Genomic DNA, 25,617 nt, shown 5'->3' on the forward strand with positions numbered 1-25,617 from the left:
GAATACCAATAAAATGGGGAAGCTGTTGGAGATGCTCTAAAAGGGCCTGTATTATTTTGGACCACTCAACAAGGAAAAAGAGAGAGATCCAGAACTTTTGAGATTGTATCGGGATCTCTTGAGTACAGTAAAAACCAAACTCTTGATGTTATGATCGCCTCTAATCACAAGTTTGACAAGGCCTGTGAGATATTTCGAGATATGCGATCATGTATAGGCTCCTGTAAAATGAAACAATTAAGTTAGTTGTATTGATAAGGTTACTGGAATGCTGAAGTAGGTCGCAAATTTCTACCTCTATGCTTGGTGTCTCAAACTTCGAATTTGTGATTGTTTCATAAAGGAAAATGTACCTGCCATGAGCACCAAAAATATAATGAGATACGGGACTGGCTTTTAACCTAAAGTATACTTTTCTCTTTCCTACTGTGTGAGGAATATATTGCGTACAAAAAAAGATTTGAGGGGATCTTTAGCTGAGCACATGTATGTATTTTCCATCTAAAGTCTTATTTTCACTTTGGTACCCCAAAAGTTCACCCTTTTTCAGCTTAATACCCACACTTAGATACTCCCAAAGTTTCAACCTCATGTCACTTTGATACCCCCATCCAGATTTCAGATTTTAAAATAAAATAAACTGTACTGTAGTGAACAAATTTTTGCTTAACCGCCCCTTATGTTTCTATGCATGATGGATAAAAAAAGATGAGAAGGTACAACAAGACATACCGCCATGCAAGTTCACAAACAAGTTCCTCGGGGGCATCAGGAAGAACCTGAAAGGTCAAAGCAATGGGAAGGAAACTGCTGTTAGTACATCAACAAATGCCTGGAAAAATATAAAATATAAGTGAATACCTTATCTTCATAAGGGTTGCAGTGTTCCTTGAACCAGAGTCTTAGGAATTCCTAAGGAAGAACAAATAAAATTAGGTGTTTAACACATTTTATAAAAGCCACTGCCCACTTATCTAACAAGAGAAGCATTTGACAAGTGGCAAGAAAGTGCAGACCCGACTCTATCAGGTTAATAGGTTCAAATTTCTAAACACAAATTACATACATTTTGCAACACATCAATCACTAAATACCTTATCAACATTCTCAGGCTCACGCCGAGTATTGAAGCGCTCCTCATAAGAATCAGCATCACTAAATACCTTATCAACATTCTCAGGCTCACGCCGAGTATTGAAGCGCTCCTCATAAGAATCAGCAACCCAGTATCTGCTAGAATCAGGGGTATGCACCTAAATCATAGAACAGTAAAACAGTGAGCATGCACAAAATACTATATTGTGGATATCTCGCGGAAAGGTAAATTAACATGCAGTAAAAACGGATTTATGATCTGGAAGAATATGTGCAAACCATTTCCAGTTATTGATTCATATAACCGCATTCCTTGTTTCATTAGGTTTCATGTGAGATGCTGATATTTTTTAAAAAAAATTAAAAATAAAAATAAAAAGTACATAGGATCTCCATGTTCCCTCCATATTCAAATCTTTTGTTGATCAAATTCCAAGCATAATGAAAATCAGTACAAAGCTGCAGGAAGCCAGTCTATAATCTACATATCCAAACACTCATAAAATATGCATGAAAAGTATGGAATTTGTTCTAATGTGACCATTTTTGACAGAGAAAATTAAAGGTATAACAAAAAAAAAAGCAAAAGCAGTACAGTGGTTGTCAAGAGCAAAGCAGCAAGGAACATACACATGTTTTTCAAAAAAAAAAAGCAAAAGCAGTACAGTGGTTGTCAAGAGCAAAGCAGCAAGGAACATACACATGTTTTTCATCATCTTTCTATCTTGAAATATACCAACCTGTCAAGAGCAAAGCAGCAAGGAACATACACATGTTTTTCATCATCTTTCTATCTTGAAATATACCAACCAACAAGAAATGTGGTTCTCCTAGCTATTTTTAAACAACTTTCTAGACACTAACCGCAAATCATAAACAGCATAATTTGGGGAGGCCCCAAGAAGAACTAAAATGAAACACTATCAGTTTTCCAAAACTTTAAAAACGTCTTAAATTACCAATAACCAGTTGCAGAAATGCTAAGAAAAATGGCCTCCATGGATATAACTAGAGTAGGGGCATCAACTATCAAGTATACATAGAATCCTAAATAATAGCCAAGCGTGTTGCAATCCTAAATAATAGCCAAGCATGTTGCAGAATCAAGTTCAGACCTAATTCGAAAACAAGGCTTCTCACTTGATGTCATTAGAAACAATGATTTTAAAAGGAATTGATACTAGTCAACTCTAAAACGAAGAACAGATAAGGTAATGACACGCATTTGAAATATTAGTACATAAAATAGAAGATGGGATTACTATATCCTAAACCAAAGATAGAGAGCAAATGAGTTTCCTAATATCCTAAAGAGAAGATGTATAGCAGATGAGGTCATTGCATATTTGTATTGCTAAGAGCAGATAATATCATCAACGAGAAAGATGGATAAAGATAAACCACAAGATATAGGACAACAAACCTCATCAATCACCATTATTGTACCATCAACATCTTTCCCAAATTCATATTTTGTGTCGACAAGTAAGAGTCCATTCTCCAAAGCTACTTGCTGCAAGAAATAAAGGTATCACAGTTGATGATCTTTTTTATATGATGGATTATGAAAGTAGTAGAACTAGAATGATGTGAACAATCATTCGTCTGGTTGATGATATATTACATCACATTATATAGTCAATAGCACATGGAACAAACAGATGACAGGACATGCATTATAACAGATTCTTGCAAGCGCCTTTTTGGTGCCAAAAAAAAGTTAACAGAATACTTAATCGTAAGCAGGCAATGACACAGATTCTGTACTGTAAAGAGAAAAGTTGTGTAATGAGGACCTATAACTATCAAGAAAGAAAATACCTACCTGTCCGTATGCAAATAAGTCTAAAGCCTTGTTGCTTACTTCAGCATATTCATCTCGACTCATTAAACCAAGCTCAAATATCTGTGTAGATGTAAACATTATAGTATTAAATCAAATATGACTGCTAGCAAAGTATGAAACAAAAAGATAATCTACAGAGGGTCCTCTGGAATGCAAACACCAGAGTTCAGATGTTTAACTACTAAAAAATATGCTCATAAAAAACTCTCCATTGCAAAACTTAACATAGCAATACAATAAGCTTCAGATATTTTTGTGCGAATAACAGTCTACAGAGGATTAGCTATATCAGCCATGAAACAATGATTGCAAGCTCACATCTGTGTTGTCCGATAGGATTTCACCATTAAAAATCCTATTTTTCTCATAGAACTACTAGATGAGTTTCTTATATGATGAAGAATGAACAACTTACAAAAAGACATTAAGTTTAATAAAAATGAATACATCAATTAATTACTACTTATACAAATGGTTTTCTGGGAGCATCAAGTCATAATGGATCTTCTAGTTGTAAGAATTCAATTGTTGTTCAAGGATTCCATTTGTAGACCTGAGTGCCCAACACAAGAGCTCTTTATAAGTATGTACATCAGTAAACCATCTGGCCAGTCAATGTTACTATATACACATTAAGATAAGTAACCTAAGAGGTCATATCTTGTGGTTCTAGAGGAATTGGACATCTGTGTTGTATCAAATACTAATCCTTTCTTGTGTATCAGATTCCCACTGTACCTACTTGATGCTACTACTACCAGGCTCTTCCACAGTCAGAGCACTGGTAGACCTAGAGCGAAAGCCCAGAAGAGATCTGCATCCATACAGTGATTCAGGGCCACAAGATCAGCCCTGCAATTAGTAGTTAGAATCAGTGTGTACTCAACTAATTGATTTAAGTGAATCAAAGCCCCACAAAACTCAAAGTAGACTTTCTTATGCATCTACCAGGCCATTCATATGCTTGTTCAGATGAAGGCCCCACAAAACTCAAAGTAGACTTTCTTATGCATCTACCAGGCCATTCATATGCTTGTTCAGATGAAGGATCATTATTTCTGGTGAGCACCAGAGATATCAGATGTTCTGGTGGGTTGATAATGAGTTAAGATTACAGCACGTAATGATCTTCATGTGATCACCATTTTGTATAGTGGGATCTTGACAGTGAATGTAAGCTTGTTCAAGCTAAGCATGTCAAGCTCATATGCAACATGTTGTATGAGTTTAGTATTTACACATATTTTCTCTAACTTATTTAGCTTTAGATGGTTCTGGTGAAATATATGACTATTTCCGGCTTAGGAGAAAAAAGTCTTCATTTGCTAATTGAGAAATAAGAGGTGGAATGCAGTACCTAGCTCTTGTTTGATTCTATCCATTATACTACAGAACATTGTGCCACTTGCAGTTGGAATCGGATTCTTCAAAATGCAGGATACCATAGTCCTCTTATTTGAGACGTAGTATAACAAAAAATACACTTTAAATTATGGTTCATAACTTCATATCTCCAGCCAGATAACAGTTAAAGAGGAAAAAAGAAACTGTGTAGTAGTTCTATTTAACAAACTTCATATCTCCAGCCAGATAACAGTTAAAGAGGAAAAAAGAAACTGTGTAGTAGTTCTATTTAACAGAAACTTGTCTCATGCAATTTAAAGCATATGGTTTCCAAAAAAGAAACTGTGTAGTAGTTCTATTTAACAGAAACTTGTCTCATGCAATTTAAAGCATATGGTTTCTTGCTAAGTATTTAAGTTAGTAAATAAAATAAATGATCACTGATTAGATGCAGCTTTATTTTGTCATGTAACATATGCTTTTAAACTGACTTGAGAAGAGCTTACAAATCTTTGAGGGCCCAACAACACAGAATACTAAAAAAGGTTAAATTAAGTATATCAGCACAAATATAATTTTATTTAATAAAGGAGGATGCACTGAAAACTTACATCGTCAGGAGACACAGGAACATCATGATCTTCAGATTTCGTTGTGGGTGTGAGTATATTTGTAGGTAGCTTTTGATTTTTTACCATACCTAAAGTTTTTATACGGAACACTTTAGCATTGTGCAACTGTTACTAAGAACTGTGAATTAGCATTTGAAGTAGTTACCCTCAGGAAGCTCATTGCCACAATAACGTCTTGCACTAAGAACTGTGAATTAGCATTTGAAGTAGTTACCCTCAGGAAGCTCATTGCCACAATAACGTCTTGCACCCTTGTTGTAAACTGTCCACAATGATGTATCAGTGCTGCCGGTCACAAAGCCTCTAACTGCAATGTGCATCCAAGCATAATATCAGTTATCAAGGAAGTAGAATAAAGAGAGGGATCATACATAAGTATTGAAGGTAGAGTGGAACAAACAAAGGAAGAAAAAATAATGTACCGACAAAAAAACAAATTCCAGACCCTAACATATTGCAGACACAGGACGTGATGTCCAATTGAAAAACATGCATAACGCATATCCATCTATACTGCATCTTTTGTGCACGCCCTAAGTCATTTAACGCTCAAAGATAGTCTAGAGTTTATCCAGATCACTGCCGCAACTTATTTCTTATACATCAATAAGTCTTCCATAGCCTAACGCTCTTCAAGTAATTCTTTTTGTTATCCTACCCTCTTATTATTCTGGTTCTATTTTGTGCTGTTATGCACAAACACCTCCTTTGAGCAGATGAAGGTACCAAACCCAAACTGCTATCTATTCGAGAAATCTGAAAGATTAGCATTATTTAAAATAATTCCGTTGGTGCCTCATCTAATAAACCAGGAAGCAGCTCATCAGGGATGCTATAGGCCCAAAATAGACTTTCTAACCGTAAATCACAGGTCGCAACAGTATGCTTGTCGTTCAGTTAAAATCTGATGAATTAGTTTAAATCTGAATGGCTGATAACTTCATCCAATGATTAACTGATCAATATGCTTTTCTGATGAGAATTAGTTTAAATCTGAATGGCTGATAACTTCATCCAATGATTAACTGATCAATATGCTTTTCTGATGAGATCACATTCCTAATGTCCATCTACACAACTTCATCCAATGATTAACTGATCAATATGCTTTTCTGATGAGATCACATTCCTAATGTCCATCTACATGCAACATACTTAGTTGAAAGCTCTGATGAAATTCATGAACACTGGTTCGACCGCAAGTAAAGATTAAATGTCTTAATTTATGTCATCAATAAAGAATACACTATACAATTCTTTTGCACTCTAATCCTCGAGGCAATGCATGCAAGAAGTCAACAATCCTTTTATGAGACAACATTAGGTATTTCTTTCATAGTTCGATCATCATATATGGCTTGCGTCTGCAACTTCTACAGTTCAAGAAAAGAAAAGAAAAAGAGAGACGAAGATATGAACTACAGGCTGGCAATCGGGTAATAACTCACCGACAAATTCAACTGGGAAAACTGAACATTTCCTCGCAATTGTAACATTTTTATCAGGAGCACAAACCACTGCATTTGGAGTAATATGTTCGGTCTTATTAAACCACCACAGACTTGTCTCATTAAGAACCTGAAAAGAAGTACAGCATTTATAAATACCACCATACATCTTGCTCAATAACAGCAAAAAAAATGGTATTATTGACCAAAACAATATCTGAGAGAGGACATGGTGCATTAAGTTAAAATTAAATATTGTGAAAAGAGAAGAATACGGAGTATCGTGAATTATCAAAAAATTACTAAACCTAGCAAATCCAGCACAACCTGTTATCAGTTAATGAACTTCCCAAAAGTCTAAGAAACAAGCTATCAGCTTTCAAGGAAACTTTTTGTTCAAAGGAAAATATCACAACTTTGATCAAGCACCCATATAGAAAGAACTAACTCCACCAAAAGCCATCATCTTTGGCAAGAAAACAGCAAAGGAATCCCAAAAAAACCCAAAATTCAATCCATAACGAAAGAAAAAACACACACACAAATACCTGCCCTTTGAAAGGAATCGAAGCAAGAATCCGATCGAAAGCGCTCTGCCTATCCGTTGTCACCAGCACCAAGTGATCTCCCCCTTCATAAACATCCCTAACCTAAAAGTACAGGGGGAAAATTCAAAAATTCAAAAAAGAAAAAAACGATTAAAAAAGAACTAGCTCATTCCCGTTAAGAGAATTTACCTTCCCCTTAGCCTTCAACTTGAGCCCATCAACCGTGAGATCAAGGTGAGTCTCTGAAAGGCAATTGAATCTCGACTCCTTTGCAAGCTGAACAATCTCATCGTGATGGCGGCCGCTGAGATCGAGCGTTCGTGATTGAATTCGCGCTGAAATCGGCGAGATTGAAGAGGAGCTGCGGTTTTTGGGCATGAGAAGATTCGAGGGATGAGAGAATGGAGAGAGGAGCGAGGTTTTGCGAAGGGTTTTATTGGGGTTTTGGGGGCTCGGACGAAGAGAGGGAGACGTCATCGTAGCGAAATATCGAAGAGTTTGACGCCGATGATTCGTGAGCGGTGCCTTTTGGTAACTAGAGTGCAGGGTTTCGGGTCCGAATCGGGTTAAGTATTGGAAAATGGATCCGTTAAGAAAACAGGGAGGAAGTGATCGATAGCGGAGGTTAATTTTTGGCAAGAAGAGTTTTCTTGGTTTTGGTCTTACATCATCGCTTTTTTGAAATTAGTCTTCACGTTTTTATATTTTGATATTAGTCCTCAAAATTAAATCAATATGTTGATATTAGCCCATCTATTATTGTTTCTGTTCAAAACACCCAACCATGGTTAGGTTTAACCTAAACATGGCAGAGTAAATACCGAAATACCCACGCTCCACTAAATTCCCCAATTAAACGATGATCCCTCTCTCTCTCTTTCTCTCTCCAGCAAATGGTCCCCCCCTAATTGTGATGTCTCCCTTATAATCCGACTAGGCCTGTCCATCTGGACCGGGCCGAGCAAAACCTGAGCCCAGACCCGGGCCCGACCCGGGTCCTAGGCTCGGGGTCAGGATCCGGGCTGACCCAGATTTTTTAACCTTTTTTATTTTTTTAAAAATCTCTTTAATTTTTAAAATATACATAAAAATTACAGAAAATGCTAATAAAAACAATTATATTATTAATAAATTGAAATGACATAAATAACAAATACAAAAAATTATAAAAATGAAAGATGATAAAAATAATTTTTTTATTAATAATCAGTAAATCATTTATAAGTATAAATTTATTTCGGAATTCGCCGCATCACAATAGATGAGTATATCCCAACTAAGTTTTGGCACCTACTCACCTATATCACTATCATTTGCAACTGTTTCCAAAATAATTCATTATAAATTTAAAATTAAGAAATAAAAATTATAATTTGATGAATATTGTTTAATCTTTAAATCTATCTGCTAGGCTCAACTTTTTAAATTTATCTTCAATTCCAGTCATCCGATCGATGTCTTGCGTTCGCTTCTCGTATCTCCACCAATCTTGTAAGCACATTACTGCTTGTACAGTATACGGATCTAAGTATATCTTGTGGTCGTCGATCAAACGTTCTGCTGTACTGAAGGCGGATTCCGAAGCTACCGCCGAAACCTGCACTGCTAGTAAGTCACGAACCGTTGTGGAAAGTAAAGGATATGAAACTGATCCATATACTCTCCACCATTGCAATCAGGTAAATATTCATCTATTTCAGAAACCTCTAATGATGATCCAAGTTCAGATCCACCAGTTAGCTCAGCTACCATTGCATACCTATCAAAACTTACACTTTTACCTCGCTCTGAGCTCGAAGGCGCTGAAGCTGTAGATTGTTGTGCAGCTACATAATGTCTAGTTGCATACTCATCGTATAAGGTTTGAAAATAATTTCTAATAGTTAAATGATGATAAGTAGCAGTAAGGGTGGATCCATCATCTAAGTCTATAATCTGTCCACTATACAATGATTGTAACAAACTTCGAATGGCAATATCCTTCAAACATAGATCAATAAGAACCCCCAAACCAAAAATATGAGGAATAGGCCTAAAATACTTATTAAATTTACTCTCCATTTGAAAAATTATAGCTCCAAAAGCATCATTCATACGATATTTATTTATTTTTTAAATATTTATAATTTGTAAAGCACTAAAGTAATAGTTGGATAATAACAGCCAGATAATAACATTGTAGCATCATAAAAAACTTGTAACATCTCTTTTAAATTATTGGATAATAACAGCCAGATAATAACATTGTAGCATCATAAAAAACTTGTAACATCTCTTTTAAATTACATATAATTGTCCATTCATTTTCAGTTATTCCATAAGTGCTACCAGAGCTAGAACTAGAAACATAATAATTTATTCGATTCAGTATTTCAATAGAACAAACAAGCCCACTAATAGCTTAGATAGTGGCCCTTCCACTTTGGTTTTGATCCCTTACTACTTGAGACTAGGAGAATCCAGACTTTTTGCTTGATTGCTTGGTCCGACAATACAAGGTCTTCAAGGAAGAGGCAGCCTTCACCGATGTGAGTGACTGGACACCACATCTCGACCAGCTCGTCTCAACGGAGCGAAGGCCTCCTCAGCCTTACTGTTCTCCTAGCCGGTGTAAAAGTAAGTGCTCTTTTCCCACCCGACATCATCTAACTCGAATGCCGCTTTCTAGTATAGAGCCTGACTAAGTTTAGCTCATAATCTTTTCTCAGACTAGCTACGCTCACGAAATCCAGCTCTGAACCCTCGAGGTCGACATAGTCCACCGGCAAATGAGTCTTTTTCTATTTTTACATGGAGGCTATTCGAGACCTTAATACCACCTTAAGTCCGGAGGTGGCTAACGTGGTCGTTTATAATTTCTTTATATTCTATTGCCACACTTAACATTGTATATGTGGAATTCCACCTATAGTCAATATCTTTTGGAATTAGTCTGGGCTTATAATTTTTTCTTTTGCAAAATTGTTTCTTTTAATTTTTTGTTCAGAAGCATTATGCATATTAGCAATTGTTCTAACATTTTCTATCATGGGTTTAATTTCAGTAAATATACTTTGAACAATTAAATTTAAAATATGATAAATACATCTAATATGAAGAAGATCACCATGACATGGCAATGACAGAGTTGTTTTGATAAAATCAACAGCTATATTGTTATTACTTGCATTATCCAGTGAAAGAGAAAATATTCTTTGATCAATTTCTAGTTTTATAAGTTCTTCAATTATTAAATTTGTAATATTAATATCATTATGTGACTCTTCAATTGCAATAAAGGAAACAACTCTTTTAAATATTTGCTAATTTTCATCAATCCAGTATGTTGTGATACATAAATAACCATTTTGTGCTCGAGATGTCCAAATATCAGAAGTTAAAGAAAATTTACAGTTTAAATTTTTAAAATAAGAAATTATTTTTTATTGTTCCTCCTGATAATGTTTTAAAATATCACGTTGACAGGTTTGACGAGAAAAATTTATAAATGCGGGATAAAAACCATCTTTAAATATATCTTCAAATTCATCATCTTCTACTAATTTAAAATGAAGGTTTTTAAGAATGATAAACCTGATTACGTATTTTCTGGCTCGGGTAGCATCATAATTCTAACTGCCGAGACTACCAGAAGAGGAGGATTGAGAAATCATAGATTGTCGGATATCACCTTGAGGATTCTGGCCTTTGTTGTATTTTTCTATATAGCATTTGAGGTGGTTGGTGCTGCTCTTATGATGAGCTTGGAAAGTCTAGCCGTACAACGCACATTTAGCCTTCTGGGTGAAGATCCTACCGTGTTCATCCTTGGTGACGTCTATCTTCTTAAAAAAATTCCACACATCGGATCTTGGCCTTTTAGGAGCTCTTGGTGCAGATTCGTCGCCACCGGATTCGGGATTAATACCGGTAAAATCAGTAGAAGTAGCTGTTGTAGGAGGACTCATTTTAAGATCTGTAGGAGATAGGTTTTGCTCTTCATAATTAGATTCAGAAGCCACTTGATAGAAGGATTAGAAAGTATAAGAGATTATTAGAGAGTATAAGAGAGTATAAGATTGTATAAGAGAGTATTAGAAAGAAGTAGATGAGTTTTGGTGTAAGGAAAAGAAGTGAAAACCCCTCTCTATTTATAGAGGCAGCCTCCTAGGCAAATGACCAAAAAACCCTCATAAAATAGCTGTCTTTTGACCGTTTTAGGGGCAAAACGGTCTAAACGGCCAATATGACTGTTTTGGCCAGGCCGGACCGGGCCGGCTATAACGGTCACTTCCGTGACCACTTTCGCCAAATGATCCTGTGACCATTGCGACGGCTCGGACTTGCCCGCCAACGCGTCACCTAGGGTGACCGTTGCGGCCGGGCGGGCTCTGAGTCCGGGACCGCCCGGCCTCGGTTTTCTATGCTCGGCCGGCACTGTACCGGCCTAGGCCCGATGCCAGGTTTTATTACCAGGTCGACACTTGTACCAACCCGGGCCCGGCTGTCGCCGTTCGAGTAAGGGCTGGGGCCCGCGGCCCCGGGCTGGGCTCGGGCCGGCGGGCTTTTTGGACAGCCCTAAATCCGACAATTAAGTCTAAGAATACCTTAACATTTCACCATCTATTCTAATAAGTCCCTACGTTTTTTATTTTGCCAAAGCAACCCTCAACATTCAATTTTGTTGTCTCGATAGCCCCTGAGTCAAAAGTAATTCATTTTTGTTAACACAATTGAGGGTTAATGTGTCAAACAAGCTTAAATCAACATTTGAGACTTTCCCCCCTCCAAATTAGGGTTCTTGCTTCTTGGTTAATTGAGTTCTCATGCTTCTTGGCCAAAATTTGACCTTGAATTTTGTTATGGTTTTGTGTTCTCATTAGGGGTGATAAACTGTATTTGTATCCGAGGAAATATCCGTAACCGTATTCGTTAGGATACATATATTTGTACTCAAATCTATAACCGATAGGATATGGTTACGAATATAGTTTTGTAGTGAAATATCTGTATACGTATCCGAAATATCCGAATACATGTTAGTCATACTCTTGCGATAGTTTTGATTCTTAGATTATGGATTTGTGATTAATTTTGATGATTAAGATGTCTAATCTTAAATTTTCAATTATAATGAACATATTAAGGAACTGTTTTGTATCATATGAACTATGTTTTTCTCCATACTATCTAGTTTTCTCATATCCGTTTTGTATCTGCATGCATATCCGCTCATATATCCGCATGTACATCTGTAACTGTATCTGAGTCTAGCAGATATGGTTATGAATTTTCCTTACCGAGATAGACCAATATCCGTATCCGAGATGGGTAAACGGATATGGATATGGTAAGCCTCATATCCGAGCCGTATCCGGACCGAGTGCACCCCTAGTTCTCATACAGAGAAACATGGATCTTCATAGTTAGTGATGGTTGTGGTAAATGGAAGCGCATGGGGTTTTTGCTAAAATAAGAGAGGTACAATTCATAACCTATGTACTTCCGATACTTCTCAATTTTGGTCTTCTTCTAATTGTTCTCTATTATTCAAGGCGGAATGGTTAACATGGGATCTTTTGTCCCCAGAAAATAGTGTCCAAGTGAACAAAGCAATTGATCAAAGTTCACGCTGAAAAACAATTTTAAGACAATAAACACATAGCAATATCCATATTAGATATGGATAAAAGAATTCTCTAATAGGAGTAGAAGGATAATGATAAAAAATACATGATATTATATGTGAATAAACATGAATCTACTTACTTAACCAATATGTACATAGCTATTTGATTTCAATAATGCAGTAATGGCCTAAGGTTTGATTTTTACGCAAAGAAACATCTCATTACTTTCCAATAGAGCTCAATCTTCTCGTGACAGTTCTCTAAATAAATAAAGAAGAATATTCGCTGATATATACATGAACCAAAAAGAATGATCATATCATATCATATCATATCATACTCTCTTTAAAAGTAGGAGTTGGGGAAAATCTTTCTATGATCAATATTACCCTTAACTTTTTTAAATATTATATTGTTATCCTAATCTATTTTAATTTTCCTATCTTCTTTAAATTTATAATTAAATGATTTATCTTATCCATAATGAGACTTAACATGTTATTGGATAAAGATGATATGTTTGATATAATTTAAATCTTTTATTTATTTTAGTTTGCAGAGAAATATAAAAAATATATGCTAGCCAGCACCTAAAAATTTTTGCACCTTGTAAAAATAACCTTCTAAGTTTTTAAATTACAAAAATACCCCTATAAATTCAAAATTTTATTAAAACATCTTAAAAATTATAAATTTTACTTATTTCAATTCAGTGAAAAATCTAAAAAATATATGCTAGCTAAAAATAAAAGTTTTTGACATTGGAGAAAGTATCTTGTAAGTTTTGAAAAATACAAAATACTCAAAATTTGTAAAAAAACACCTTAAAATTTTTAAACCTATAAACACACTAAAAACCTACAAATAACACAAACAACCCCCAAAAATTTATAAAATTTGTAATAAACACTCTAAACTTTTTATAAATTGTAAGATAAAACCCTTAAGATTGTAAAATTTATAAAAATCTTAATAATTTTTAACCTAACAGTACATTGGAAATATAGGAGATACAAATATCCCTTGCATAATATATAATTTATAGAAAACACCCTTAAAATTTTAAAAATTACAAACAAACACTCAAAATTAAAATTTTATAAAAAACATCCTGAGAATTTCAAACTCATTAGTAAATTGAAAATATATGAATTATAAATAGTCTATAAACAATTTACAATCTATAGAAAAGATCTATAAGTTTAAAAATTACAAATAAACTCTAACATTCATAATTTATATAAAACATCATGAGAATTTCTAACCAATAGACACTAAAATGAATATACAAAATTACTAGAAACCCCTAGAAAATAAAAAAATTTACAAAAAATATCATACTCACTTTAAAAGTATAAAAGTATAGGCTTATGAAAAATTTTTCATGGTCAATATTACCCATAAATTTTTTAAAAAGAACATAACTAATTAAAAATCTATTAGATTTAAAATTTACTAAAAAACAAACTTAAAGTTTAGTACATTGCAAATTACCCCTCCAAAGTTTGAAATTTTTTTAAAAATTTTTGTAGTTCCTTGATTTTAATATAATTTTTAATAGTTTTGTGTATTTATAAATATAAAATTTTAGGGTGTTTGTTTATACAATTTTAAAAACTTTTGAGGGTATTTCTTTCATAGTTTTTTAAAGTTTCATTATGTTTTTAGTGTAATGCATAGATACATCAATTAATAATGATATTGAAGAGTAGGTCGTTCTTAAGATATATTAGGCTATAGTTAAGTGTGCACATCACTATTCCTAGGCAGTATAGTTTATACATGCAAAATTTTTAAACAATCTATATAGTGGTTAAAAGGTTTTTGACTTTAATGTAATATTTTTTATAAATTATATTTAATGTGAACCACCATATAATTTTAATTATGGTCATTATAATTTTAATACGTTTAATCGATTAACTATATAGGTATATAAACTATAGATTACTTTACTTTCTCGCATGAACTAATATTTGGCACTTAATAATTTAAATTATTACTTTTAAATTATATTTATTTATTTACCTATAGGATAATACAATTTTAATTCCTATTTTTTGCTTGAGATTTATTTTATAATTATGCGTATCAAATTAGTAACTAAAATAATAATTATTTATGATTAAATTAGGATGACTGTAGTTGGTTACTCGCTATAAAATTTTTATGAAGATATATATCTTACTTTTTATAGCTCTTTGCACTGCCCATGTATATTAAATTTTATTATAATTTTGAGGGTTTTATTTTATAATTCGTAAAAAGTTCAGAATATGCATTACAAATTCCATAAAATTTTAGGGGTTGTTTGTGTTATTTGTAGGGTTTTAGTATGTTTATAGGTTTGAAAATTTTAAGGTGTTTTTTTTTTATAAATTTTGAATATTTAAGGGTGTTTTTATAATTTTTAAAATTTACAAGATATTTTTTCCAAAGTCAAAATCTTTTAGTTTCTAGTTAGTATATGTTTTTCAGATTTCTCACTAAATTGAGATAAGTAAAATTTATAATTTTCAAGATGTTCTAATAAAATTTTGAATTTGTTGGGCCGTTTTTGCAATTTAAAAAACTTAGAGAATATTTTTTATAAAGTTCAAAAACTTGTAGGTGCTAGCTGACATATGTTTTTAGATTTCTCTACAAACTAAAATTAGTAAATGATTTAAATTATTTTAAATCCATTCTATTTTATCCAATAACATGTTAAGCCTCATTATGAAGAGAATAAATCATTTGGTTACTAATTCAAAGAAGATAAGATAATTAGAATAGATTATGATAACAATGTAATATTCAAAAAATACTAAGAGTAATACTGACCTTAGAAAGATTTTTTCGAACTCGTATTTTTAAAGGGGTATGATATGATCTTCTTCCTTCCCCTTTTTACCCTTCGAACAATACTCCGAAATGAACTTAAACTTAAAATTCTCTTCCCATCCCCTTCTTTGCCCCCATCCAAACACAAAGCAATATATATCATTACCTTCCTTGAAGACCGATGAAAGATGATAACTTTTGGTGGATGTGTCCTTGATCGAAGTTGGGATATGCTTTACCTAAATCATAAGTTTCCATGAAAAGAGTTTTGGGAGAACTGACAATAGCATACGACAAATATGCTTTAGGGCTCAGCAATTGTTTTGATTAATGTATGTTCTTGACTTCTTGTGCATTTGGGATTATGCTTTATATTTAATTTAAAGATATTATTAGTACAAGACTAGATTGTGAAATAGATTTAACATTTTATTGATTTAGTACAAGGATTTATATTTTAATTTAAAGTGTTATTACTAGTATTAGGAATCTAATTCAAATTTAGCGTGTTAATAGTTGTCTAAGATTGGGAACATGACTAAAATTTCAAGATCCAAATTCTAATGATACTTTGTGCTTGTCAATCAATGAGGGAAAATCCAAGCATAAAATTAGGGGATTGTAATCTCACTATCAGGATATTCTCCCTTTCCTTTCTTCTTCAATAATTTTACACTTATTATGAAAAAATTAATAAAGGTTAGATTTCTAATATATACATGCTTTAATAAAAAAAATAAAGGGTCTTTCTATAGAGTGCCCATGGGCACTCTATAAGAGAGGAGAGAGATAGAGAGAAGTGAATTGTCCATGGCCCTCCTAATTTGTACTAAATTCTATGGACAATTCACTTCTCTTTATCTCACTCCTCTCTTATAGAGTGCCCATGGGCACTCTATAAAAAAACCCAAAAATAAATAAATAAAACCAACCGTGGCCATCCCAAGCAATTGCAATGTTAAGAGCAACTCCAACCGATCACCATTTCCCCAAATTGACGCAAAATTTTCCCGTTTTCTTCCTCCAACCGATCGTCATTTTTAGCGCTATTTTAAAGTTGTGCTACAGTGTTACGCTAGGAATGGTGTAACACTGTAGATAAAGAGTTTTTGTTTTTTCCAAGTTTGCCCTTAAAGTTTGTTATAACAAATTAAATATTCCAATCATATCCCATTAAAAGATAAGAATGATAAAAGGAATATTTTTTGGTGTAAAATTTAGTGTAATGGGTTGGAGATAGAATAGTGATTTGGTGTAAAAATTACACCAACTTGGTGTAAAAATTACACTATTTTGGGTTTTGTGGTTGGAGATGCTCTAAGACCCTAGGCTTTTGGTAAGCTTCCACGTACAAAAGTACATCTTAGACGACTAATGACTGTCATTAGGTGTTTAATTCTCGTTCGAACTCCATTTTTGGTGGCCACTGGCCAACCTCCAGTTGGCAAATAATCTCTTTACAACAGGTCCCATCTCGCGCTCCTCACGTGACCCAAAACTCCGTACGTATATACTACACGTGTCGGCGAAATTGACTCGAGTTGCCGGGGACCATATCTCACGGCGTCAAATCTGACTCCTTTTCCTAATAATCTGGCCACGAAAGTTGTAACTTCTCACTCACCCCCGGTCACCACACCCCGGTGAAAATATCCGAGACCCTTCTCTTTTCCCGGAGACGTTCCGCTGTACCTCCATCACAACGTAAGTCCAGACAACCCCATGCACGTGACACGTCACGTCCGATTGACGAGCCAATTAGAATCCTCAAATGGACGGTGGACCAGGTTAGTTAGGCTCAATCTGTGGCCCACCATAAGTAGCGTGGGCCCCACGCGAGAGGAGAACACCAAGCCTTCAAAGCCACCGCGATCGCTGTCGAGTCTTTGCTCCCTCTTCGATCTACATCGTTCTCGAGTCGCGCTCCTCTCCGGTGACCTCACCGCCTTCTGGCCGCCGTTAATCTCGTAAAAATTTCCATGGTTTCGAGGGTTTCGCCGTTGATTTCCTCTCTCGATCACCGAAACCCTGGAAGCCCTAGAAGAAGATACCACGGTTTCCCCAATTCTAATCCCTAACTAATCTCTAGATTTCTGAGTTTCCTAATTTTAGGTAGGATTAGCTTAGATCGCCGGCGATGGAATCTCTGAGGCGAAAGCGAAAGGGGGTAAAGGCTTCGGCTGCGATCGGATCGCACTTGTCGGATAACGGCGATCATGGGAGAAAGAGCAAGAAGAAGTGCAAGTTGGAGTCTTGCGATGATAAACGCGGGATCTTGATGACGGCGCCGCCGTCGACGTCGTCGTCGCCGCTGTCGCCGAACCGCGGCCACAAGAGAAAGCTTGGGTGCATTGATTCGTCGACGCAGATCAGGCGGAAGAAGAAAATTGAGAATGAGTATGTTCTTGGGGCTTCGATCGGGCAGGGGAAGTTTGGGTCGGTTAGATTGTGTAGAAGTAAAGTGACTGGTAAAGAGTTTGCGGTGAAGAGTTTGAAGAAGAACGGGGAGGAGTCTGTACATAGAGAAGTTGAGATAATGCAGCATCTTTCGGGGCACCCGAATGTAGTTATGCTGAGATCGGTGTTTGAGGATTCGGAGAATTTTCATCTGGTGATGGAGCTGTGTAAAGAGGGTCGGTTGTTGGATAAAATGAAAGAAGGGAGGTTCTCAGAGCAGAGAGCTGCGTGTTTGGTGAAGGATTTGGTGGGGGTTATAAAGTACTGCCATGAGATGGGTGTGGTGCATAGGGATATAAAGCCTGAGAATATCTTGATGATGGCAGATGGGGCGATTAAGCTTGCCGATTTTGGATTGGCTGTGAGGCTTGCCAGTGGTAACAATGCTGAAACTCTTTGATTTTGACTGATAATCGCACTAAGTATGTAGTATTTGCGGTAACATATTGGTTGTTAGGCCAGATGGTAGATTTTCTCCATACGTTGCATTTTGCCGCCTTACATATTCAGTTGATGCTTTAGATCGCGCGGTGATACCTATTAGTTGCGATAATATTAACTCATTCTAATCACTTGATAAGTGCAAATTTGGTATAATTTTGATGTTGTCAGCTTTGAATTGCTTGATAAGCGCAATGTGTTAGTTTTTGAACTTATTCATGTTTTGATCTATCATTATGTTTAGTGTTTTATTCATAATTCACAGTTCATACTTGGTATTGTTAGTCTTAAACTTGGTGGGTTTTTAAAGCTCCTTAGCAGTGCTGCTTTCTAATTAATTCTATTGAATTATTTAAATGATTTAGCTACTTCTCACAATGTGGATTTTGGATCTCATAAAATGATAGCAGTTGTTATTTAATGGAATCTATTTTATGTGATTGTTAGCTATATGAAGCAAGATCGCAACTCACTTGATAACTCTTCTTCTGAAATATATATACTTTTAAGTTTGTGTGATTGTTTGGCAATATTAGTTGGCGATACAGGCTAGGATGTGAAAAGCCTAGCAACTGAAAGTAATCGAGATGATAGCTGCTACAAAGTATCTATTGAGTATCTGAAAAGCTCCTTGTGTTGTACTGCTGTCTTATTAAATCTATTGAATTATTTAACTACTTCTCACAGTGCAGGTTTTGCATTCATAGAATGATACTAGTTGTTACCTAATTGAATTTATTTATCTGACTGTTGGCAGTATAAAGCAATAAATCGCAGCATACTTAAACTGTTCTTCTGAAATGCGTCTATTTTTAAGTTGGTGTGGTTGTTTGGCAACATTATTTGGTAACACATGCTTGGAGGCGAAAAGCCTAGAAATTGCAACTAATCGAGATGATATCTGACGTGCAGGTCATATTGAGTATCTAGAAAGCTTGTAGGTTTTTCCCTGACTTTTGGTCTACAGGATTAGCAATTTACAGGTGGACTTCAAGTATTGTATCACTTGCTATAGTATAGTTAACAGTTACCAATTATATGAAGGATTCAAAAGGTAGTGGAGAGATGACTTTCCCATAATAGTTGATTGTCTATTGTATGGTTATGATTTGTCTCTGAGTTAAATTAGGAACTAGTGCAATTCATGGGGGTGGTGAGTGCTAGATTTAGAATAGATTCACAATCAGCCATTAAGAAATCAACAGCTGCGAACTTTGTAATGAAAAATATTGTTCTCTCAACTATTTTTTGACAGTGGAGAGCATCCAAATTCTTAGATATAGTAGACTCATTAAGTATTTATATTGGTGATTCATAGGACACTTCTCCCTATCAAAAAATGGTGCCATCCGTGTCCAGCACTTAAAAACATGTAAAAGCTTTATTAATATCAGAGATATATGTTATTCAATATGCTATGTCCTACATTCGTATCATTGTTTTGTAATGTAGGTTCATATTGAAGACATTTTCTAGGCTTGGATACAAAATGCTTATAACTGTAATATTAATCGTGAATCTAAAGATTATAGCTGACACGAAGTGTCTATGGAACATCTAGCAGGATTGTAAGTTTTGTCAGACTTTGCTTTACATTGTTTAAAGCTGCAGCTGCACTCCAAGTATAGTATCACTGCTGTACTTTAGTTGATAGTCACAGATCATATGAAATTGTAGATTCATGGAAACAGTTGCTATGTTGGTGTCATGGGAAAACTTCTCCCTACCAAATAAAAAACATAAATAAAAAAGAAATAAATAAATGGTGTCTGTGACCGACTCTTAAAATATGTAAAACCTCTATTCAATATTCATGCCTTATGTCTGTACAATTGTTTTGTAGCTAGGTTCTTCTTGAAGGATCTTTCGGACATGAATTACAACCTGATGCTTTTAGTTTTGTATTTTAAGTATACAGTTATGGAAGAAAAACAAACATGTAACTTCTCCATGTTGATTGAGAATCATAGCATCCAGTACTCCGTGTCCATGCCAAAATATGAGACTCCTCTGCATGTCTCACATTATATATTATTAAGGACATAATTGAAGCTGTTGGACCAAATTTTTGTTGAGAAGTTCTTGCAATAATTTATATCCTGTATAAGATAAGTTCTAACATGTTCACTTTTACCGAGAATAAGATGCAATAGTCACATAATTTAGGATATGAGATGAATAAGATATGAAGGACAATGCAATTTATTACAAAGAAAGGTTGTAAAGGTGGAGAGGAAATATAGTTCTTGATGGAATAAAATAAATACTTCAATAAATTTGCCTCTATTTCCATGCTGGAGGAATCTTATGATCCAAAGACTTGCCATAGAGGGAGTGTTGCGTGCATGTGGCTTGGCTTGTGGAACATGATGGTTTCATGTTCCATGGAAGCTCTACAATGGCAAGATTTTATTTGACCTAGTAGATACCAAGGCTTAAGCTGTGCAGGATTTTTTTAATTTTAATTTTAATTTATTTATTTATTTATTTTTGGTTTCAGCCTAAGAGGACAGCACAGTCAGACTGCTTGTTCTCTTATGGGGCTTCAGTTAGTCATCACTGTCTCTGCGTAGAGTTTTCACGTAAAGTTAACATGCTATATAGATTTTTAAGTTTTAATAACCCTGGCGTTGGTTTGGTGACTTATCTTTACTCCTCTCTCCTATGCTCGAATACTTGTCTAGATTGTGACCAATCTTATTGTCTTCATTGCCTTAGCAGATGAAACTGTCACGTGCTGACAATATGTAAATGTAATACTGAATTAGTATGATGTCTCCACATCATTAGTCTTGTCCTTAATTTATCAAATTTAACAGTTAATTTATTAGTGTTAGTTGCTTTAATAGGTGGCATATGTATATTAAAAATTTAAAACAACATTTGAATGAACAGAACAACCTATTTGTAGCTATGCAAAATAGCACAATAGTTCAAGTTATCGTGGCAAATAGATTATTTTCTATTTTTGCCCCCTTTTATTAGATTACTATTTGGCTTTGAATGTGGATAAAGAATGTTATGTCTACTAATTTGATATATCATTTTAGTTGCGTCAGTTAGTTTTCTTTTCTTCTTTTAAAGTTTATTGGACTGTCAGTTTATTTTACTTGTTTGGAGGTTCTTACTTCAGAGGGATCTATGCTAGTGACAAATCATCTGTTCTGAGTTTTGCTTTATAAGTGATTTTTGCATGTATCTTCCAGAATTTTTGTGACCAGTCCAGAAAATATCATCAGTTCTATGCTTGCTTTCATGCCGAGTTTTAAATCTTCCTTCAATCAAAATGCCTAATTGCCGAGTGACCTATTTTCCCCCAAAGGAAATCATAGTCCCTTGTGGTTTGAAATTGGGTGTGTTCGGAATTTGGATAGTAGTAGTTGGAGTCTCATGTACTTGCAACTATTTCCAAATTTCTAGATACATGTTTGCTTGATTGCTTTTCGGACTTCAAAATAAAAACAAAATGACTAAAAATTAGGAGTTGTGTTTGTGCTTGATTTGCTGGAATTGATGTTGTAAATGCATGAGTTATCACTGCAACTCCTAACGTAGCACACCTTATACTTGATAGGCTTTCTTGAAAGTATTCATATAGCCACTCTGGAAGTAGGTGGAATCCATGACACTTAAATCTCACTCCATATGCCAGATTTTTGTACAATAGAGTTCCTTGTTTATCTGACTGCTTTGGAAGCTCTGGAAACCTTCTAGGCGTAGGCATTATTTTAATGCATTGGAAATAGCCATTCATTTTGTTAACTGCTATTTAATGCGTATGCAACTGCATGATCCAAATAAAATATCCAGATGCTTACGCGTGTTTATCAGCGGTGAAAGGCGATTTAGAATCAAGCACAATATACTGAGGATCTTGGTCCTTCATATATTCTTTTCCTGAAGATGGGGAGTGCATACACATTGCTTAGCACGCAGATGAGCCTGGAGGATGATATAAGATCCAAAAGCAAACTCACTGGGTATGCTGGTTACAGTGTGATCACTTCTCAAGTAGTTTGTCTCTTGTGGAGTCTGATTTCTAGGAGTAGGACCTGGTCTAGAGCTGTCCTGCACCGATTAAAGTATAAAATGGTCGACTTATTAGGCTCTTTTTTCAGAGGAGTTGTCTTCACTTCTGATTAACTTGTCATTTTGGTTTAGTCTCAGTTGTCAAGGGCCAACTGTGACACGGTACATGGTAAATTACTTCAACACCATATGTTATGTGCAAATTCAAAATTATCTAATGGTCTATTCCAAGTATGTTAGCCATATGATGTATATTATGCTTGCTTATACTCAAGGTTAATTGGCTCTATTGTATCTTACTTTAGTCTTGTCTTTTTGGACCAAGAGAGACCTTATTGTGAGCATTGAAGGTCAAATATATACATTTGAGAACTTCTTGTGTGCAAGATATTCATAGTCCAATTTAAAATTAGGCACTGTATATGATCTAGTGGTCTTCACATATGGTTAACATTGGGGCTTAACCTTCTTTCCCTTGCACCACATAATAATCTATGTCTGTAGATTTGTCTTAATGTATATTTGAGTGACAATGACCTCATAATTTTAGATATTAGGTGCATTTTGGATTTGATAGTTGTAGTTAACCCAGAAATGATTCTTCATTTGGAATAAAGCCTCTGTTTGGGTTCTTGTATATTCTATTTTCAATTATCCATTATCTCTCAACTGAAGTTTTGCCTGTTCCATCTTTAGCCTTTGTTCATTTTTTTTATCGCTTTGACATGCAGGTCAGAAACTTTCTGGCATTGCTGGGAGCCCAGCCTATGTTGCTCCGGAAGTCTTAACAGGCCATTATTCAGAGAAAGTTGATATCTGGGGTGCTGGTGTCCTTCTCCATGCTCTATTAGTCGGTGTTCTTCCATTTCAAGGTGACTCATTGGAAGCCGTCTTTGAAGCAATTAAAACAGTTGAACTCGACTTTCATAGTGGCTTGTGGGAGCCTATATCTGACCTCGCACGAGATCTCATTGGTCGGATGCTTACTCGCGATGTCTCCAAAAGAATAACTCCTGATGAAATCCTAAGTATGTAAATCACACATTTCATCATGGATTTCATCATGTCATATATTCCAAGGGAGAAAGAGGAGAAGATGAAATCCCACAGAAAACAAGGAAAGAAGAAAATTGGGTAGATAATAAGGTCCTTCAATTGCAAGAAACAGTTTTTGGGGTTTTTTGGGGGTTTTTGCGGCGGAAGATCAAAAAAATTGTGGGTTATTTTAGAGACTTCAATGTTACGAGGGTTCTGTGGGAAAAGTTTTTGAGTATTAGTGGGAAAAATAAAGTTCAGGGCAGGTTTTGTGGGAAACACCTCAAAATTTTTGCTTTTTCCATTTTTATTTTTAAATTTACCATTTCTTTTTTTTTAACTGACATTTCTTATCTACGTACATTAAATTTTAGGACATCCATGGATTCTTCTCTACACAGAGAGCAAATCTAAGGCACTTCCTAGCAAATCCAAGACGAGAAGCAGTGCAATAGTGCAGAGGCTAAACTTTGCAGCACTTTCAATAACCAAGAGCTCATCTTCGTCATCATCTTCTTCATTTGGAAGTTCGGGTGATAAGTCTGAGGAGCAGGATGAGTATGGATTCGTCGATGCGCTTGCAGCAGCAATATCACGTGTACAAATATCCGAACCAAAGAGGAGTCGGCTTTGTCTCCAGCTAACCGGTACAGCAGGAATGGCTCATCTACATGAAGGCCAACCTCTGTACAGCTTTTTGACTCAAAATCTGACCTGGTGTAAAGCAAGTATTTCAGACGAGTCCATTGACATCTCCAGTAACAAGCGCTGCAGATGGTGGTTAATAATTCTTGTTGCGCCCAAGGGGAGCTGATTAGTGCATTGTATGCTGTGTTATAAGTAATAACATAACTTAGTCACCTTTCCTGTTTGTAAATTTTTGTACATAGCAGGATCTACTTCGAAGACTAATGACACCGAGGTTCCCCATGCTTGCTTCATTGCTGGAACTCAGTTTTGTAGAAATATTCCGGTGTCTAGATTGATGGTGTGCCCTGTGTACATGGTGAATTTAGGCGCTTAGTTCTTAGGTTTACGTTGGACGCTGCTTAAGGGGCTGTTTGGTTCCTTTTTTTTGGGTGGTAAAAGTGGGGAAAGTTGTTAAAAATGTTAGTTTTTTGACAGCTTTCCTTCAAAATCACCCCTTAAAATGATGATTTTGGGGGAAAGCTGTTAAAAAGCTGATATTTTTGGCAGCTTTCTCCTCTTTTACCACCCAAAAAACCTATCCAAATAGCCCATAAGCGGAAAGATTTGGCAATATACTCTGCTTGGCAAGCTGGAAACAGAGCCATGTGTTTTCTTGCCAAAGTGTCAAAGGGGTCTAGGCCCATGACATTAAAATGTGCGCCAAAGTGATGTTAGCTTTGCACGAAAGTGATGTTAACTTTGAGATTTGTGCATGGATCTAATAAATGATAATTTTTTTTTGACAAATATTTGATGTCATGAACTTTGGTCCACTGGACGCCTCTTGCATTTATTACATAATGTGGATTGTCGTGAGAAAAACTCAATTTCCGAACTTTAGTAACTAATTTTATTGGTCCTCGAGATTGGACCGCGAAAGTTAGATTCGGAAAAAGAATTTACTGAGTTGAAAACACTTTCAGAAGTTATTGACATCAAATATTTGTTTGTACGGTAAGCATTAAGTATTCTATGAAATTGAGGGGTATATACAAGAAGGAAAATGATTTAAGGAACCAAAATATGGGACCAAAGGAGGGGACAGGTGATGTGTCCCCTCCCTATTGCATAATGAGTTGGCATGGCCAACTCATTATGCAATAGAGAGGGGACATCTCATCTGTCCCCTCCCTTGGTCCCATATTTTGGGTCTCCGTAACAACACTCATACAAGAAATGAGTAGCTTCCAAAATCTATGATCAACACGTAGTTCATCGTCATTGCTAAAAGGAACATACTTTTACAATCCTAAATTTGGACAAATTTTCAAAACCGACCCATTTAGATTTTTATTCCAAAAAAACGACCTCATTCAAACAAAATTACAAAAACCGACCTGGTTTCAGCCTCAACGCTGAAACCAGGTCGGTTTTTTAAAAAAAAAATTTCGAAACTTCACGGGAGTTGAACGTGAAGTTGAACTCCCGTGAAGTTTAGTAGATCTGCTAAACTTCACGGAAGTTGAACTCCGGTGAAGTTTCGAATTTTTTTTTAAAAAACCGACCTGGTTTCAGCGCTGAGGCTGAAACCAGGTCGGTTTTTACAATTTTGTTTGAATGATGCCGTTTTTTGGGATTAAGTTCACAAATGGGTCGGTTTTGAAAATTCGTCCTCCTAAA

At 35.3% G+C, this 25,617-nt stretch overlaps 2 protein-coding genes across 2 annotated transcripts; one reads left to right on the forward strand and one right to left on the reverse strand.

Moving 5' to 3' along the window:
- On the reverse strand, positions 124-7,434 carry LOC109832811 (phosphoribosylaminoimidazole-succinocarboxamide synthase, chloroplastic-like). Its single transcript, XM_020400250.1, has 12 exons — positions 7,103-7,434; positions 6,914-7,015; positions 6,366-6,495; positions 5,132-5,224; positions 4,897-4,985; positions 2,921-3,001; positions 2,519-2,608; positions 1,164-1,253; positions 862-912; positions 733-779; positions 296-353; positions 124-221 (listed from the first exon to the last, which is right to left on the reverse strand). The coding sequence occupies exons 1-12, from the start codon at positions 7,388-7,390 to the stop codon at positions 165-167; spliced, it is 1,176 nt and encodes a 391-aa protein (XP_020255839.1). The 5' UTR covers positions 7,391-7,434; the 3' UTR covers positions 124-164.
- Positions 17,225-24,257, forward strand: LOC109832812 (serine/threonine-protein kinase PEPKR2). Its single transcript, XM_020400251.1, has 3 exons — positions 17,225-18,179; positions 23,004-23,300; positions 23,682-24,257. The coding sequence occupies exons 1-3, from the start codon at positions 17,483-17,485 to the stop codon at positions 24,119-24,121; spliced, it is 1,434 nt and encodes a 477-aa protein (XP_020255840.1). The 5' UTR covers positions 17,225-17,482; the 3' UTR covers positions 24,122-24,257.

Source organism: Asparagus officinalis, chromosome 3 (genome assembly GCF_001876935.1).
Source record: "Asparagus officinalis chromosome 3, Aspof.V1, whole genome shotgun sequence".
Classification (NCBI taxonomy): Eukaryota; Viridiplantae; Streptophyta; class Magnoliopsida; order Asparagales; family Asparagaceae; genus Asparagus; species Asparagus officinalis.

Excerpts from the sequence above, each read along its gene's own strand:
- LOC109832812 (XM_020400251.1), top strand. The coding sequence starts at position 17,483 with ATGGAATCTCTGAGGCGAAAGCGAAAGGGGGTAAAGGCTTCGGCTGCG. Across the intron at positions 18,180-23,003 it reads GGCTGTGAGGCTTGCCAGTG|GTCAGAAACTTTCTGGCATT; the intron begins GTAACAATGCTG and ends TTTGACATGCAG. Across the intron at positions 23,301-23,681 it reads AACTCCTGATGAAATCCTAA|GACATCCATGGATTCTTCTC; the intron begins GTATGTAAATCA and ends ATTAAATTTTAG.
- LOC109832811 (XM_020400250.1), bottom strand. The coding sequence starts at position 7,390 with ATGACGTCTCCCTCTCTTCGTCCGAGCCCCCAAAACCCCAATAAAACC. Across the intron at positions 6,496-6,913 it reads CGATTCCTTTCAAAGGGCAG|GTTCTTAATGAGACAAGTCT; the intron begins GTATTTGTGTGT and ends ACTTCTTTTCAG. Across the intron at positions 913-1,163 it reads AGCCTGAGAATGTTGATAAG|GAATTCCTAAGACTCTGGTT; the intron begins GTATTTAGTGAT and ends GTTCTTCCTTAG.